General features: G+C 41.0%; 1 protein-coding gene across 8 annotated transcripts in view; it reads right to left on the bottom strand.

Annotated features, from left to right (window-relative positions):
- Positions 1 to 542: 542 nt before the first annotated feature.
- The window catches only part of usp25 (ubiquitin specific peptidase 25), a 58,064-nt gene continuing 40,908 nt past the window's right edge, over positions 543 to 17,698 (bottom strand). Inside the window, exons 10-27 of one of the 8 annotated variants that reach the window (XM_086226444.1) lie at positions 17,000 to 17,151; positions 15,765 to 15,892; positions 15,215 to 15,310; positions 14,887 to 15,051; positions 14,244 to 14,482; positions 14,048 to 14,118; positions 13,714 to 13,942; positions 12,741 to 13,001; positions 11,819 to 11,958; positions 10,929 to 11,075; positions 8,422 to 8,517; positions 7,438 to 7,491; positions 6,464 to 6,642; positions 5,798 to 5,876; positions 5,588 to 5,667; positions 5,231 to 5,354; positions 2,118 to 2,310; positions 543 to 1,451 (exon numbers count right to left, since the gene is read on the bottom strand). In XM_086226444.1, the coding sequence (XP_086082570.1) occupies positions 1,279 to 1,451; positions 2,118 to 2,310; positions 5,231 to 5,354; positions 5,588 to 5,667; positions 5,798 to 5,876; positions 6,464 to 6,642; positions 7,438 to 7,491; positions 8,422 to 8,517; positions 10,929 to 11,075; positions 11,819 to 11,958; positions 12,741 to 13,001; positions 13,714 to 13,942; positions 14,048 to 14,118; positions 14,244 to 14,482; positions 14,887 to 15,051; positions 15,215 to 15,310; positions 15,765 to 15,892; positions 17,000 to 17,151 (2,606 nt within the window). In that variant the 3' untranslated portion in view covers positions 543 to 1,278. The remainder of the gene's footprint in view (positions 1,452 to 2,117; positions 2,311 to 5,230; positions 5,355 to 5,587; positions 5,668 to 5,797; positions 5,877 to 6,463; positions 6,643 to 7,437; positions 7,492 to 8,421; positions 8,518 to 10,928; positions 11,076 to 11,818; positions 11,959 to 12,740; positions 13,002 to 13,713; positions 13,943 to 14,047; positions 14,119 to 14,243; positions 14,483 to 14,886; positions 15,052 to 15,214; positions 15,311 to 15,764; positions 15,893 to 16,999; positions 17,152 to 17,698) is intronic. The other 7 variants (XM_086226442.1, XM_086226441.1, XM_086226445.1 and 4 more) reach the window with 7 other exon arrangements.

Here is a 17,698-nt window from a genome sequence, read left to right on the forward strand (position 1 = left end):
TGGTTCAGACATCTGGTGAGGGTGCCTCCTGGACGCCTCCCTTAGGAGGTTTTCCAGGCAGGTCAAAAAAGGAGGAGGTGGCCAGGGCCGACCTAGGACACCTCCAGAAGAGCTGGTAGAAGTGGCTGGGGAGAGGGCGGTCTGGGTTTCCTTGCAAAGGCTGCTGCCCTGCGACCCGGATCCAGATAAGCGCAGGACAACAAACGAACAAATTCAAATAACCCAAACTTCTAATGTTGCAAGTGAAACCTAACCTCTTGTTTTGTTTCGGTTTCATATGATTCATTTAACAAAAAATTAAGTATGAATGCAGTATACTTGGTGTGTTATTACATGTGGGGGGATATTTAAAAGATAATTTTAAAGTTGTAAGAGAATTTTTTTTTTAGGTAATTTCCCCACAGAACTTTTAGAAAGATGCAGAATGAAAGTCTTAATTTCACGAACATATCTGATCTAAGTAAAGACATCACTTTGTTCACTATCACTTTTATTTCACCTTGAATAATGAGGTGCACTGTTATTAATTATGATTACAGAATAAGAAATTTTTATGAATGCAATGCACAAATCAACAGCAGACCAAACTTTATTTGGCCTAAAAGGGCCATAAATAAAATTTTATTCTCTCAAAATATTAACAAGCCACAGAAAGTCCACAGCTGTCCACCACACAGCACTTTAAAATATCTCCTTCTGGTTCAGTTCACAAACACTCATCTGAGATCCACTGATAAATCTGAAGGCCCTCTTCCTCACTTCCTTAGAAAAATAAAACAAAACTTGGTAATACTGTACCAAACTGGAGGGTGAGTAGCGGGGTGAGTCTTTTCACGCAGAGGAGGGTGCTTGGAGAAAAGTCAAGGAGCATGTTTGAGGAAGCTTGACTCAAAAAGCAACAACAATAATAAACTAGGAAAACCCTCAAACTTGTGTTTTTTGTTTTGTTTCGCAAAGCTGAAGCAGAATGTACTCGGCTTCCAACTGCTGCAGGGTTGTTTCTGGTTTCCATTAAGTTATCCTTTCTCATTTCTTTTCTTCTTCCCCGACAGTCTCCTCTCCTTCCTCTGTTGAGTTTTTGCTTAAAATAAATGAAATATTATTTTTATAATGATAAAACCTACAGCAGCAAAAGAGTAACAGAGGAATAACAGCTAGAAAGCGGGTGACCTCTGGATTGATAAGGAAGGCAAGGGTTAAAAGAGGTCCATGGATTTACGTCCAGGGTTAGCCTAGGATTAGGGAGAGTGTCTGGCTTCTGATGCTGCCAGTCAGTGCTCATCTCCCCTGGGTGGGCACCGTGCTAAGGGCAGCCATGATGTGGCTGAAACGCTCACACAACTCCAGGGTGGAGTATATGGGCAGCTTGGGGGGGTCATGGAGGCTTTTAATCTCTGTTGAGCAGTCCAGTAACTTGGGGAGGAAGTCTGTGAGCTTCTCCTGGAGGTTGGCTGTCAACAAAGAGATAAAAGGTTTCATTGACAGTCAGAGGGATAATATCTTCTGTAGGGTACAACAGTGCAACGGGTAAAAAAAACATAACAAAAAACAAACAATTATCAAACAGTAAATATATGTCTAGGTGATAAAAGTCAGCTTTTCCTTAACAAAACCCAAGAACAAGTTCTCCATAAACTGATTCAAGCTGGAGCCTCTTCAGAAGTGTCTCCATCAACAAACTAGTTTTCATGAGAATTCTCTAAACATTTCTTAGAAAAATCTTAAAGGATGGCCTTTTCATTGCATGAGTTCAAAATCAGTGTATTATAATACCTGATCCATGCTGAAGTTTGTGTTGGACCTAATAAATTACAGAGGCACTTATTGCTGAGAATTTCTGCAAACTGATTAGAGAGTTACCCTGGTTCACATTGTGGAAGAGATTCAGTTAATATTTGAATGCATTTCCAATCATTGAGTCTTCATAAAAAAATAGACCAAACAAAAGATGATGCTACACAGCATCAGAACCTGTATAATATCTGAAGAGAGCAGTGGCCTGGCTGTGAAGATCTTTGGGTGGGGAAGGTTGGACTAGTAACCACGACTCCAACTCTTAAGAAATATAGAAATATCTAATGGGGCTGAATCTGCCCCTTTTCCCTGTAAGGACTCACATTCCATCTCTTGGCCCAGGTAGGAGCACCAGCGGTTTCTCATGTCCTCCACTGCCAGCATATCCTTCTCTGTGTCGTGGACCAGCAGCAGAGGGATGCAGGGCACCACCAGCTCATTCATTATGCCCAGCCCGGTTGCAACGTCATGTTCTTCTCCTGATTCAAACATGGCAGCCGCTTGCTCATTTAATTTCTATGAGAAGGCAGACACGAATGGGTCTCGTAAGTCTTTCACAAACAACCAACCAAACAAACAACACTCATACACACACTGATACAACAAAACACAACAGTTTCCTTCAAACATCTCATGGCTGAAGCATTTTATAAGTTGTTTGTTTGCACTCTTGTGTAAATACATGAACTCATACTACGTACAAATCTGCATCATGATGTCATTACTGCTGCATTATCTGATCTGATTGTGTGTGCCTCTCATCCTCTCTAACCCAATGGACAATATTAAAGGTCCCCTAGAATGAAAATCATCGTTTTGGTGTTTTCGGTGTTTATTCAACGTCCCCCAGTTGTGGCGAACACACACGAAGTGTGAGGCAGTGTCATAACCTCTGTTTGAAGAAGGGAAAATGGACAAATGCGTTTTTGGCTGAAGTGTTACGTCACAGTTCAGTCAGTGCCCCCCCCCCCCCCCCCCCTCCACTCGCACACACTGAACCCACCCCTTTCACACATGCCCCTTCGACATATTTCAGGAGGGGGCGATTATGCGAGTGAGCTGAGTGAGCGCAGCTCTCTCGTGTCGCTCACTTGCGCCCCACAAACTGGAGACTACTGCAGCAGCAGCACTGACTGAGCAGATTGATTGAATGAATGGCCTCGATAGAATTGAGACCTTTGTTTTATCTGCGCTGTCTGTCGCTAGCTGGCCTGGCCTGGCTTGAGGGGGAAGGAATCTCGCCAGCCAGGCAGGCTACCAAGGGGCCAGGCCACCGGGAAAAATGCCGGTTGTCCCGATGGCCACCCCGCCACTGCATATGTGGCTGGATCTGCAACTGGGCCATGGCTACTTGGTATCTTATCTTACGAATGTTGTTGTATGATATGGAATGTTGTCAATTGACAGTAGCAGTCGCACTTAGCACCGGCGACAGTTAGCCGAGAAAGTGGGAGTAGTTTCTTTTCAGTGACAGTGAGGGCAGCCAATCACCGAGTAGTAGTTAAATGAGGTTGCCGTCATCGCCGTCAACTCATGCACTTGCATAAATAATGAGGTTGCCAGATAAGGTTAGAAACGACGCCAATAGGGACAAACGACGCATTCTAAACCCAACATGGTAACATAGTGGTTTCAAAGAGCCTTTTAGGAAGCTTCTGAGCCATGACAGACCCAACCTTTTTTTGTGGGGTTACATATCACACCACAGAACAAGAATTAATACCCCGTTCAACCACTCTATGGCACCTTTAAGTTGGTACGGACTCAGAAAAAGGGTTTCAACGTCTGAGGGGACTTCCACCAACTCAAGGTAACAATGTCTTATTTGGGTGATAATTGATGGAAAAAAAATTGTTTTGAGTTATTTTGACTTCATTTGAAAAGTTTTCTGTCATCAAGGTTTTTTTTTGGAAAGTTTTGCTGTTGTTATCCATCAGTCACCATTAGCTTTGAGATAAATATAAGTGGCTGGAATTCTGCATTTCCTCCAATGCATTTTGCATTCTGGAGCCACAAAGCAGTGATGCAAGAGGGACAAGACATCTTTATGAGCTTAACACACCAATTTTCCGGTGCATGAAAGACAAAATTCAGTTTTTGGGCAAGTATCACTTTAAATCAAAATTTAGCACATGTGCATATGAGCTGAATTTGTGACAGCACATAAAGTTTGTAGCCAATCTTGGTCCAGTATTCAAATATCCTCCAGGGCACAAACAAAATAAACTTTTTCACACAAACTGCAAACTCACAAGAATAGCCAGTTGTAATTCTGTAACCTTAAGAATTTTTCAGCAATAAAACATAATATAATGAAGTTGCCCTTAAAGCTTTTAGTCAGCTGAATCTCCTAGCCATGAGAGTAGGAATGCCTCAGCACACTTATTAACTTTGTATGGTCTCAAGAGTTTTCTTATTTTCAATGATAAATGCATTTCACTAGTTGTTTGTTATGCTTTCTACAGAAAACAGTAAGAACAGTTTCAACAGTTTTGATCTCACAGAATAAGTATGCTACAGCCAGTGGAACTCAAATGGATCCTGACACTTGCCTGCATGTGAACACAGACTTCTCTTCCTGTTCTTGGCAAAAAAAAAAAAAAAAAAAAAATCTGCTGTAACAAACTCTCTGACCTCCTCCGCTCTTAAGGAAACAGTCCCTTTTCCCCTTTTCCAGCTAGCAATTGAGGGCTGGACTTGCAAAACGACCTAAGTACATTAACTGCGTCAATGTTAGCAGTGTTTTCGATTAAAACAAGTTCTGGAGGTAAACAGCAGAGCCAGAGGTCCTGGCCAGAGATCTGACCACTGAGGTTGTGTAGAGCAGAGGCTAACTAAGGACATGCTTGCCTCTCATAGTAATGTGTTTATACTTGCTGGCCCTTCTTCTTCCTATTCCCACTCCAATGATTACATTAGGAGTACAATGCCGGTATAAGGTTACTGAGTGCAGCAGCGAGGGGGCACCTACGGACTAGAATTAGGCTGATCAGACTAAAATACCCACAGCCACAACCAAGATCACAGCTCTCAACCTCTGGGGAAATGGAATGAAAAGGGGTTCACATCACACTGCTGAACAGATTTTCCTCTGACAGTATCAGATAAAAAAAACCTTCAGTAGAGGCCTTTGTGGGCTGAACGCAAATGAAAGCAATATCTCAGGAAAAGCAATCTGATTATAGTACAGCAGCTCAGTATTTGGGGGGTGGGGGTGGCGGAGTGTTGGCTTTGCTGAGTCACTTTAGCAGAGGAAGTCTGATACAGAAGAAAGACCAACAGACGATTTCAGAGAATGATCCTACACAGGGCTATACAATCATCTGACATTCCAAAAAGCCCTCTTTGTAATCACTTCTTTCTTTCATACAACTATGCAGAAACAAACACACAGACTTGAAAATAAACCTGTGTGTGTCAGCATGCTTTGCCTCACCAGCAAACATTCCCGACGATAATGACCAAGCAGCTCAACATTGTGTCCTCTGTACAGCCCCTTCACCAAAAGCTCCTTGTTGTACTGGTACGAGTAAATCAGATAGATCAACGCGTCCACATAACTGGAAAGGAAAGACATTATTCCATTCAGATAACATGCTGAATATTAACCTTGCACTGAGAATTTATGGAGTAAACTCTTTTACAAGGAATGAACCCAATGAACCCACTGCTTTCTGTGAAACTGCACTAAGCTGCTGCCCTCTGCAGGTGACATTAAAACACTAACTGACAACTAACTGTAAGGTGCAACAAGCTTGTGTGAAAGAAAAGTGATGCAAAGATGGCTTCATACTTTGACTTCTGGAAGAGCTCCAAGCCGGTCATCATGTAAATGGTTGTCTCACGGAAATTCCTGTAATCCTGATGCCAGATCTGGTTGAAAACAAGTTGCATAAGGTATAGTGAATTCTCATCATTAATCATGTCATAGTAAATGTGTTAGACTACCTGAGAGGCAGTCTAATATTTTAGACAAAAAAAATCTGAGGAAACCCCTACTGACCTCATACTCATCCATGTTGACCTCGTCAGGCTTAATGAGGTCCAGTTTGGCACGTGCCACATTCATAATGCTCTTACATCTGTAGGGAGGAGGTGGGGAGACAGGAAAGGGACCTAGCATTAGCAGTGAGATGATGAGTCACCATGAGCTACTCCAGGAGATGAAATGGTCCTCCCTGCCCTGAGGCCTTAACATGACCTAATGAATCACGCTTTAGTGCTGAGAGGAGAAGTGAAACACTCCTCCGGAGGCTCCTATTGAGGCCACATGCACACATAAATCTAATTATCTCGCTCAAAATAGAGGAGAAGGGAGAAATCAATTTTTCACTCATGAATACGTATTGAGGCCAAATCACGTAGGTGTAAAGTTTCAAGGGGTAGAAAGGGACATTACACATACAAGTGACAAGAACACTACCAGGTATCTGGATATTTCCCAGTAGTATTAAAAATGTCAGCAGTTGACTTGTCATTTGTGTTGGAAGATAGACACACTGGTCATCAGAGAGGTTTTGCAGCACAAAGGCTTTGTCTATAGGAAACTCAGACAGTACTGTCAGGAAGGCTGCTCAATACAGTCCAGGTCTCTGCCGCCCTCTGCTGGGTATTTTATGTAAATGATCCTCTAGTGACTCAGTTTAAGATAATTGATTGTTTGGCCTACCGCTCATCGAAAGCCAGATTCCGGTCAGCGAATTGTGTGAGCAGAGTCCTCTCAAGGATCTTTTTGGGTGCCTGGTTTTGGATGAAGTACACAATAATGTGCTGCAGTCGATAGTCATTCTCAGGAGACGTGTCCTCTTGGGCAAATCTCAGGAGACGAGCATATTCCAGCTTGATCGCCTGGCCACAGACAAGGTCAAAACAAGTCATGGTTAAAATTTCAGGCCAAGATTAAGGTGGTTTAGACACAAATGCTTCATATGAAGTTCCTTGTGAATTAAGAACCCCAAAAGGTGGATCTCACTTATTTAAATGATTTATGCAAATATCATTTCATATACTGAAGACAACTTCCATCATTTCAGATTGATGCTGATGTGAAATCTACCCTCAAATTAATTTTAAACAAGCCTTCATTAGTGATGGTAAATTGTTTGAAGTGTAATGATTATCATTATAAAGAGTCGCGTGTCAATGTTTGATTAGAGTCCTTGGTAGTAGTAGTAACATTTCCTTGACATAATTAGTCTTAAATGTACTATGTTCACTTGAGGGCCAACTCTATGATTTTCTTTGTCCACCACAATTCACATTGTTGGGCCAAAACCCATTCATGTATGTGCTGATACTTTTACAATTACTGATATGAGAGAAACATGGATGAAATTCATATTGTTGGGCCAAAACCCATTGTATTATTTGCAAGCAGAAATTTGCCTTAAACTACTTTGAGGTGCTGAAGTTCACAACAGGCAGGTGGAACTAACAGCATACCTAGCTGGAACTGTTAATTTATTTGAGTTGTTCAGTTAATTAAAGGATAAGAAAATAAACTGCAGCTGGTATGGTAGTATGTGGGCGTCATAGTGATGATTATTACGACAAATATTACTGGGACCACTACAGAAGATTGATGGTGAGTATTTCATATCCTGGGATTCTCATTATAAGCACAATGATAAACCCCCCACACACCTCTTGTTTATTCAGTTTGCTTTTTGTTTCTTGTGCTTCATTTGAGATGCTTATCTAAAAAAAAAAAAGACACTGACAACAAGGATGATAAAATAACATACTTAAAAACTCCATTTGCCCTATTATTTATACAGTATGTTACCCAGCAAGTCTATCAGTTTAGAGTTGAGCATGTGTGCAGCACAAGTCTAAATATGCATGGGGGTAAAGACTTTGGGTCCCATTTAAGCGTTCTATGGTTTCAGGCGGTTTTCAAATGGTGCTGTGTGTACCGTTCTATGTTCATATAGGGGAGCTGCAGGGAATACAACCAAGCCATCAGAGGGGAAGCAGGTAGCAGCGAATGTTTCCAGTTTTCTGGTATCAACAGACCCACATTGCATTGCTGCACATCTTTTCGTCTGATTGATGAGACCTTTTAATAGCATATGCATCACTTCATTGGCCAAAGACCAGCTTCTTCAAGGTCTATGTTGCAAATGTTTTTTGGTGTCCCAAAAACACAATATGCCATGGTCGCATCATGCATTAGATAGGACCCTATGAGTTTAAATAAAATTAAAAGAAACTGACGCATGGAGTTAGAGGGTTACTTAACCAGTACAGCTTTTGCTTATCTCTGTGTGGGGCAAGCAGCTACAGACGACACTAACCACTTACAGAAGCATTGTGGGTAAAATAGGCACCAGAAGACCATGGAATTAGAGGGTCCATACATCTGCTGCTGTATCAAATTAGATTCTTCAAACAACTTTACTGTACTGTCCATTATGAATCTGACAATGATGTGAGACAGCAAGGCTGTCAACTAATCTAAACTGATTGATATACAAGGTTTTATTTAGTTGTTAAATACTGTGATAGTTACTGTGAATAATGTAGGAAATAAAAAGAGTACAAAAGAAAAGAATACATGGATTGTAAATAAGGTGTGAGGAGGTGGAGAGAAGGAAGGAAGAAGGGTGAAGGAGAGTGGTAAAGTACCTTAAAAAAGGCTGCCTCAGACCCATTGCTTTCAAATACACTGCTGGATTTGCCAATAGCCATAATAACACCCTGCATGTTGGGGGTCATCATTGCCTGGAACAATGTTAAATAAAACAGGTTCTTGTGATGCAGTCAACCACTACATTCTATGCTTGGAGGCACTACGATAAAGGCATGCCAGACATCACCCTGCAGACCATGCAGTGCTTTTAAAACTGGTGGAGTGGTATATGTGCTCCCTCAAGTCGAACGCAGAGGAATTCTATAAATAATAATTAAAAAAAAACGCAACAACTTTAAAAACAAAGACAACCATCAAAACAGTAAATATTTTCAATGAAAATATATAAACTGTATTGTGATTCATAATAAGTTTTGTCTTTCATGTAATATTTTGTGTGTGACTGCTTGGTAGTCACATTTATTCACTTTGGGCACAGTATATCATCCATAGCTACACCAGGTGAAACATGCTAAGCTATTGCTGTGGAAAGATTGTGAGTAAAGGTAAAATAAAAGGTTCAAATACTCTACAAATGTGGCTACAAACAGCAGCTATCAGGAAAAGAAGTATGGCGCAAGAGGAGAATATTTTGAGCAGCACTGTTGAAAGAAAGGGCGTGTTTCCACTGGTTCACTTTGGCACGCGTCGGTTTTGTATGCGTGCGTTTCCACTAGCACTGGGTACCACGACACCCTCCACGTGAGGCTTATGTATGTTGACAACACTCAATAACATAATGGCCAGTAGTTAACTTGTAATATATGTATTTAGCCTAAAAAAAAGTGAGTGAAATAATACTTATTTGTTTTCGCTGGCTAGTGTAAAAAAAGGGGGGGGGGGGCTGCCATTGGGTAGATGCCAGTTGTGTCGCAGAGATGCCAGTAGTAGTGCAAGACGTTCTAACGCTGTAGCTAACAATGGTCAACAAAAAAATAACAGGAATAAATGGAATAAAAATGAGTTGTCTGAAGATTAATGAGGCTGCTGCTCGCTGCTGTATTCATAACTTCAGTCATAATGGTATTACTTAGACTACTTTTTCTGAGATGGCACTGTGTTTGAAAAGTTTGAAAACCACGACATTGGAGTGAGGGGATATAGTAAGCCACTTCAATGGCACAATGCAGATTGCGCACAAGGCCAAAATTCTAAACCCATTGCACACTGAATATGACTGATATCAACCCTCAGGAAAAAACAAACAAAAATAACAGCATGAAATCTGTGCAAATTAATGAAATATAGCTAATGATCTCAGGAATCTCAAACCCAAACCCATTTTGCACTGCTTAGTTCTGCACCCCCCCAATCTTTTTACCCTCCAAACTCTGCTCCAGGCAGCTTAGTAACCCTTTATAGACTCCTCAGTGCTCTCCAGGTATTAAGATAAGTTCTGATGTCATCTGATCACAAGTTGACGGCGCTGCAGAGTGTGTTCACTCTTACATTAAAATCCATCTACATGTGTCTCTTTTGATCATATATCACTGCCCGGCTCAGTATGCAAATTAATAGATCCATGATATCAGTTTTCCATTTCAATCAATGCATATACCTCGGACAGTTTATATTTTTAACAACCAAATATGTGACTGATGAGGTGGTCCTTCAATGCTGCCCAGGATGCATTTGCATAGTTATTTTTTAAAGAATGTGGCCACATGTGACCTACACCATTGACAAATGTGGTTTCAGTGATCAGCTCACAAAACTCATTCAAGATGCATTAATTGTGTGCACACCTGGTATTAATGCTAACCCATTCTGATCAGATCACTGAGAAGTCAGGACAAATCTCAATTCCAGTTGGGCACAGGGACTTTGTTTGCATTCCACCTAAAAGCTGTTTACTTAACACCAAAAAGCATAAGAGGAAGAGATATGTGGAGGTGGAGGGAAAGTTTGGTTTGGTTCTTCTGGAGAAAAATAAAGACGGAAACCCATTGTGTTGTCAGCAAAGTCTTAGAGACGTATTTCCTACTTATGTTTATAGTTAGATTCGCCATAGAGAATATCAATTTATGTGCGGTCGTTACATTAATCTAACAATTCAAAGCAGTGATTTATTGAAAATTTTTAAAAATGCGAAACGAACTAAGCCATGGCTCAAAAACTGAAGTCTGAACTGAGATTTAGATAATCTTCACACCTCTAGCCAACACAAATAACTTTTTTGTTGTTTTAAAAGTAACTAGAGTAAAGAAGCAGCCTACAGCTCTCAACAGAAGATCAACTTGTCTTAGTGCCAAGATGTAGCCTAGCTCAATAATAGATAGCTTACACAACAGTCATGCAAGAATTCCAACAGAGTGAGTATTGTTGTGCGGCATTTTCAGCATATGAAGCCAATCCTGTGTCTGGAATCAGTCACCTGAAGGTATAAGAGTCTCTCAGGTGTATCAGAGTCATATGAATAGGCAGTGATGCTCTAACTCCAGATGTCACACAAGCAGAGACTTCTCAGTGCAAAATAGGTGAGATTTAGTGGGACAAGTGCTACCTCATCATCATATCCGCCCTTCTCTGACTCAATGACAAAGGTTCCCACATTAGGAATGGCCACCTTGACTGTACGCTGGCCGGGGGAGTCATACTCCATGAATAAGTCAGAAGGTAGGCTGGAGCCCCCTGCCACCTGGACCTCAGGCTGAAGGGAAATGGAAGGATGAAGAGATTGTAGATAAAATTGGACAGATAATACATGACAGGCAGAGGACTGATGGGGGGGGGGTGACAACAAAAAACTAAGATATAAAAGAAATTTTGATTTTCATATATATATATATATATATACACATACATACATACACACACATATACATACATACATATATATACATACACATATATATATCTATACATACATACATATATATATATAAATATATACATATATATATATATACACACACACACACACACACACACACACACACACACATATATATTATTTCTTTTTTTCCCTGTGAAGTGTATGTGTGCTATGACATTTAATCTGGTTTTCCAAAACAGATTGAAATTTTTGATGGATAATATATCCTTCAATTCTTGCTATGGCTCAATAACTACTATACTGGACATATTACGAGAGAAACTTTAACATCTACTACAACAATTATTTTTTTGAAAAGTGTATTGAAGTTATTCCCTTCAATATTGTGTTTTTTATTATTGTTGCTTCATGGTTGAATTACACCACATATTATTGTGGTCTGCCAGTGTTGCTTGAGTAGACCACTTCACGATTATCAACTGGAGTATCTTCTCAGAATACAAGGGTCACACAGACTTAGAGGTATGTCCAATATTCTCTAATAAATAACAGGACCAAAGCAAATGGCTAGTCGGCATGAGTGTGGCATATTCTGCATCTTGCCCGCTTTTACATACAGCATTCAACAATGCTTCGGGGGTTCTCTCCTCCTGCTCAGCAGCGGCCCTGGAGATGGCCCTCTCTGTGTCCTCCTGCAGGTGTTTCGAGTCATTGGTGGGAGATGGCTGCTCCATGTACTCTGGGTCCTGTTGAGGGCCTGTTAGAGAACCATCAGAGAAATTCAGTTTTTTTATTCTGTACATTTCACACTGGCTTAATGAGAACGAGGTGTTTGTTTCTAAGAAAGAAGTAGTATCGTCAGTGGTTTGGGTTTGTGGCGACAGACATTGAACAAGTGACTGTACGCTGCAAAGTTTGTCTGAAGCCCATTTCAACAAAGAGCAGCAGCACAACGAACATATTTCAGCATCTAAAACAGAGGCATCCAGCCGAGTGGAAGAAATGCCACTCTCTGCGAAAGGAACAACACCACTACTGTATACCCAACAAACTCCCACTAAAAAAAAAACAGCTTACTGTGGTGGAATCATTTACCCAAAGGGGAAAAAAAAATCGGAAAAACATAAATCCAATTATTTGTAAAATAAAAAAATCTGAGATTTTATTTTTAGTCCATATCACCCAGGCCTAATTCAAGGCTTAAGTCATATTGAATGATTTCAAAAATATCATGTCAGAATGTTCCTTAAGATATAGCTTGAGGGACATGTCAATCATAACATGTATCCATTATAATTCAATTACTGTACTCTGACCTGAATGCTAAATTTCACTCACCCAGCAGTCTTTAGTTGCCAACTTTCCTGCGATTTATTATATAATATGTCAAAAACAGCAATATTTTAAGGTCACTCCCTTGTGTTTTTTAATCCTCAAGGCAGTTATAGCATTTTTTTATTTACATTCCAAGTATTGATTCTCAATTAAATACTCTTGTCTGAATTTGTTCCCTGTGCCAGTGAGTGTTTTGACCCTGACCTGCATTGTCTGGAGGGCTGGAGTCGATGCTCATGGGCTGAGGAGAGGAGGTGGAAGTGGAGGTGCTAGACACTGCTGAGGCAGTGGCAGCTGCTGCGGCAAGGGCCAGCTTTTCCTGCTGGGCCTTGCGAGCCTGAAGGACATCCCACTCCTCAATCTCCTTGTCAAAAAGCTCATTGTCCTCCTTTACATACTGCTTCAGGTCTGGTGGAAGTTTGTCCATGCCACTGAGTATTTGACCTGTTTCTTTATCAAACTCCTCTGTACAGAGAATGGAGAAGACAATTAAAATCCACCATATTGATCTAACAGAGATGACACACATCCGCTCACTGGACATACGAGCGATTTTATTCAGTTGATAAATCAACAAAAGTCTGAGATAATATAAGTTGAGTAGACATCTCCATGTAAGTGGAAAATTACATGGTAACAAATGAGAGTGGAAGAACTAAAAAAAATGTAGTAAAAACTGATTTAAAGTCAAAATAACAAGCAACTCTCCTCAAAGAGTCAGGCAGAGTCTGCCCTTTATCAGCTTCGGTATGTTACCGCAGCTATGTAAAACTGTGCAATACAGCTACCACAATTACTTGGGTGATCAGAGTACTACAATCAAAAAAAAAAAAAAAAAAAAAAGATCAAGGCACATCCTCTGCCTGGAAACCTCATTCATTTCATCTGAAAGCTCGCATCATTGTCTTTCAAACAAATTATTTTCAGTGTAACACAACCTGCATATGTCAACCACGCTCAAAGTGGAGGGAGGCTAGAAAGTCAAAGTGTTTAGTAATAAGCAAAATAATGTTTTCTCAGACCGCTCTATTATTAGTTGGAATTTTCGATAGAATACTTGATTACTAAAAAATTTGTTTACTACAGCCCGACTGTACATTAGTCATATGTATGTCAGTTAACGTATGCATTAGCAATGCTGCTTACAAGTCATATACTAAATATTGACGATGTGTACCTTCTATGAGGAAGGGTTTCTTGTCGTTGATATACATCAGACAGTAGGCACTGGCATTGCGGTAGCCTCCAAATGAGTCTCGCACCAGCTCTTCCCATGAGGACTTAGTAACAGAGATGTCGTTGTACTTCATCCAGCAGCGTTGGTGTGGGTCATAGATGTACGCCCAGTAGTGGCCAGCATTGGCCTGGCCTTCGTGGACCAGAACCGCATGAAGCCGATATGGAACCTGGAACAACAAAAAAGGAAGATTTGCAATACTGAGTAATAAATGAAACCACTTATGTGGCTTTTTATGTTACAGAATTTCTGTCCAGAGGAGAGAGGTGCTCACCTGCATCATAGATTTATCTGAGTACATTAGCTCAACGGTTCTATGGATTCTTGTTATACTGCCCTGCAGATCTGGCAGGAAAACAGACAATTACCCAGAGCCGTGTCTTTGTGTTTTATATAAAGCTATAGATGGCCAAACAAACCAAGTAACAACAACAGAGACTAATATAATATGAAAAGGCAGACAGACTCACCACGGGTGTCATTTTCAACTTCGCTCCTCCAACGGTGCAAGCAGCCCTCAAGGACTCTCAACTCTTCTTCGGTGATGTGGCGTGGAGCGGGGTGCATGGGGAGGTCAGGGGGCAATCGGGACTGGGTGAAGGGCTTGTGAATGGGTAGTCTCTGCTGCTGGGCTGCAGAGGGAGCTGTGGCTTGACCTGAAGCAGAGCATGAGCTCTCCAAAGGTGCCAAGGAGTCTTGCTCAGCTGTGCTGCATGTGAGACATTTATACAAAGGAAAACTCAAAAACATAGGAAAAGGATCTGGCCCAGTGATAGAGCTCTAGTCAATTAACAGCTTGATATTATGCTGGCAATGACCCACTTAGATTCCCTAATATCAAAAACCTCAAATTTCCCATTTCAGGTTCTGTATTTGAGATTTGTCTTTTTACTCTTGGGTGCCAATTTGAGAACAGAGTTTGTTCATGAACTAAGCAGTAGATATCATTCCATATCATTTGACTCAAAAAAACTCATAAGATAAGGCAGCGTCGGTGAAAAGTAACAAACGTTTGCGATCAGATGTTCTCACAGGATTCCTTATTGTTCCCCATGCTCCAAAACTACCTAGGCAGATGATGGAGAAGAAGAAAACCAAAAACAGGAAACTTGCCTTAGTTGGGTTTGTTGTTGTCCTGTTATACCAGCAGGGGGCGCAGGTGAGTCAATGTCCTCCACAGGGGAGGTACACACTGGCTTACTGGAGGCGAATTCCATGGCATACTGGAGGACATCGGCCAGAGGAAATCTCTTTGGGCCTGACCCATAGCTCAGATACCTGACAGAGAATACACACAGTTTAAGACAATTGAGGAATAATAGGAGAAGGTCATGCCAGCAGAAATGATAGGTTGGTCAGGCCGGGAAATTAAGCTATATGGCAGTTCAGAAATTTCATTAACTTTATCAAAGTAAAGCTGGAATTGATGGGAAAGCTGTACCTTTCAAGTCGCTGTTGAAGCAACGTCAAATGATCTTTTAGCCTCCTTATCTCCTCTCTCTTGATCCGAGTTATTTCTCTGTTCCTGTCCATATACCTGACAACAAGACCAGAGAGGAGGCTCAAGCTTATTGGGGTCCTACAATGACCAATGCTGCAACATAGTAGTGCTTGGGTACATTGACAACAATATCCACTGGGCAATGTATAAATCAAATGATGCTCTTACAGTCAGTCAAACATTTTTATTGACATTCCTGCTGTAACTACATCAACTTTTTCGATGGCAATTAAAACAAGTGGGGCATACAGTATTTAGTTTGTTCTTACAGATAGAACCAAAAAGTGGCAGCTTCTACTTCTGTAACAAATATTCAACTTATGAATTCCTCTCCAATTTTACCAAAACATAATGTCCCATCCTTTTTGCCTCTACGCTCACCTGTATTCCACGCACACGAACAAACCAAATTCTAAGAGAAAAACAGGACACAGAAAAAGCACTTGGGATTTAATTGGATCTTGACTAAAACAGTTACTACTTGTATCACCTGTCCATGTAGAGCATAGAGGGGAACTCAAGCTTGTTGTGGATCTTCTCAGGTCGGCCCAGTGCTTGGTTGAACTCAAATCTTGACAATTCAAAAGTCAACACAGGAGGGAGTTCTGTGAACCAGTGCTGGAAGACAAACAAATGTTGAGAAATGCTGAAGCTGCTGATTTGGATTTTAATTGCTTGCCTGTGGGGCATGAAAGCCATGAATATTTGAGGAAGTCATGCCAAGGATTTTCATCATTTTCTCTCGACCACTGATAGATGCATGGAAGTATTTGATGATGTCACACCTGCTACTACAGTGACTGCATTCATGTTGACTTGTCCAAGTGAGCAAGCTCAGTGTTTGATTCATGACCTATTATAAACACTACAGCACATGATTACGGAAATGTGTCGACTTTTCAGCATAATGTGATGGCTTTAATCCTCCGTATCATGTAAACTGAGCATCTCTCCAGCTCCCTCACTCCCTTGAGCTGATGACTGGTGCTGTTCTGAGGGCTGGGGGGTACCATAACCTTATGGGTGCTAGACTGGTAATTTGCTGCTCATAGCTGCTGTGGTGCAGCATAGTCAGAGCTACAGCTAACCAGAGGTTGGACCAAGAATAGCAGACATGTCACATGAGGGTTAGGAGGTCAACCCTTAGGAAAGCATCAACCAGGTGATTATTCTGCCAAAGGTTTTCCCTGAAGTCCTACCAATGGCTGATGCCTGATGGTGCTTAGTGGGAGTGGGGCTTAATTTGTCCAGAAACATGCTAAAGGTCCTGGGGCTCCTAGATTGGATCTGGTACCTGTATAGTGTGTTTTATACTCAGATTATGATTGTAGTGAGCTGGAGTTTGTAAACATCACCTTCCAAAAATGTCTAAAAAGAATAACTGACTAAAGCAGGATGTTACAGGATTATTTTATTATCATCAATACTCGTATATCCTGATACCCCTAATGTAAGTCTTTTGATCCAGTTTGCAAGTGTTATATATTTATTTAAATGACCTGTATTTTTCCAGGCAAGGCATCTACAGTAATTTTTTAATCACAATGGCATTACCAATGGATTACCACTGGATGTGTGTGGAATGCCCAGAATTATTGTATTTTTATCTTGAGCCATTATAGTCTGTGGCAATCGTTGTACTACTTAACAGTTATGTATATAAAATGTGTTTAGCTTTCACACACAGAAATATGTGTTGTGGTGTGCCTCCTTCCTAATACAAACCTCTTGTCCAGACCTGGCAGAGTTCTCTGCTGAGTGGAGCGACTCAATCTCGCCCTCAATCATTGCTGCCTCAAGACATTCATGGAGATCCTTAAAACCATTCACCTGCAGGGGGTACTGCCCAAACATCTCTGTGTTCTCAAATTTTTTACCTGTGAAATCACACCAGAGAACATCAGCTGTAATAAATGTTCACTTGATAACAAGCAAGTGGGTATACTATGAAGATTATGCACTTTATTAGAAGTATGTCACCAGTGTGTGACTGAGAAAGAGAGAGAGGGGGGGGGGGGGGTTCCAGAAAACGGAACAGCTGCTAAGTGCCATTTATGCATCTGATTTAAGGTTGAACGATTAATTGCATTTGTCATTATATCGCAATATGAGAAAACAAGATTTTCTAACCACAAAAGCTGCGATTTGATCTTTTGACCAGTCACATGATCTAGTCACAAGACTTACAAGTGGAGCTGAGCAGAGCAGAACACACTAACACTGCGCTTTAACCTGTTGCACAATGGCCTCGGGCTCGACAGAAGCTGACACTGCAGAAAGTATAGTGCTAAAGAGCAGCAGCACATCAGCTCTGTGGAATTATTTTGGCTATGAAAAAATAAGATGCTGCGCAACGCCATGTATTGGGCAGAACCTGCTTTACAACCATTGCCACCAGGTTGCCATACCTGAGCTGTATAGAAA

The sequence above is a fragment of the Aulostomus chinensis genome, chromosome 15 (genome assembly GCF_037954235.1).
Source record: "Aulostomus chinensis isolate RoL2024-O1b breed Wild chromosome 15, RoL_Achi_v1.0, whole genome shotgun sequence".
Classification (NCBI taxonomy): Eukaryota; Metazoa; Chordata; class Actinopteri; order Syngnathiformes; family Aulostomidae; genus Aulostomus; species Aulostomus chinensis.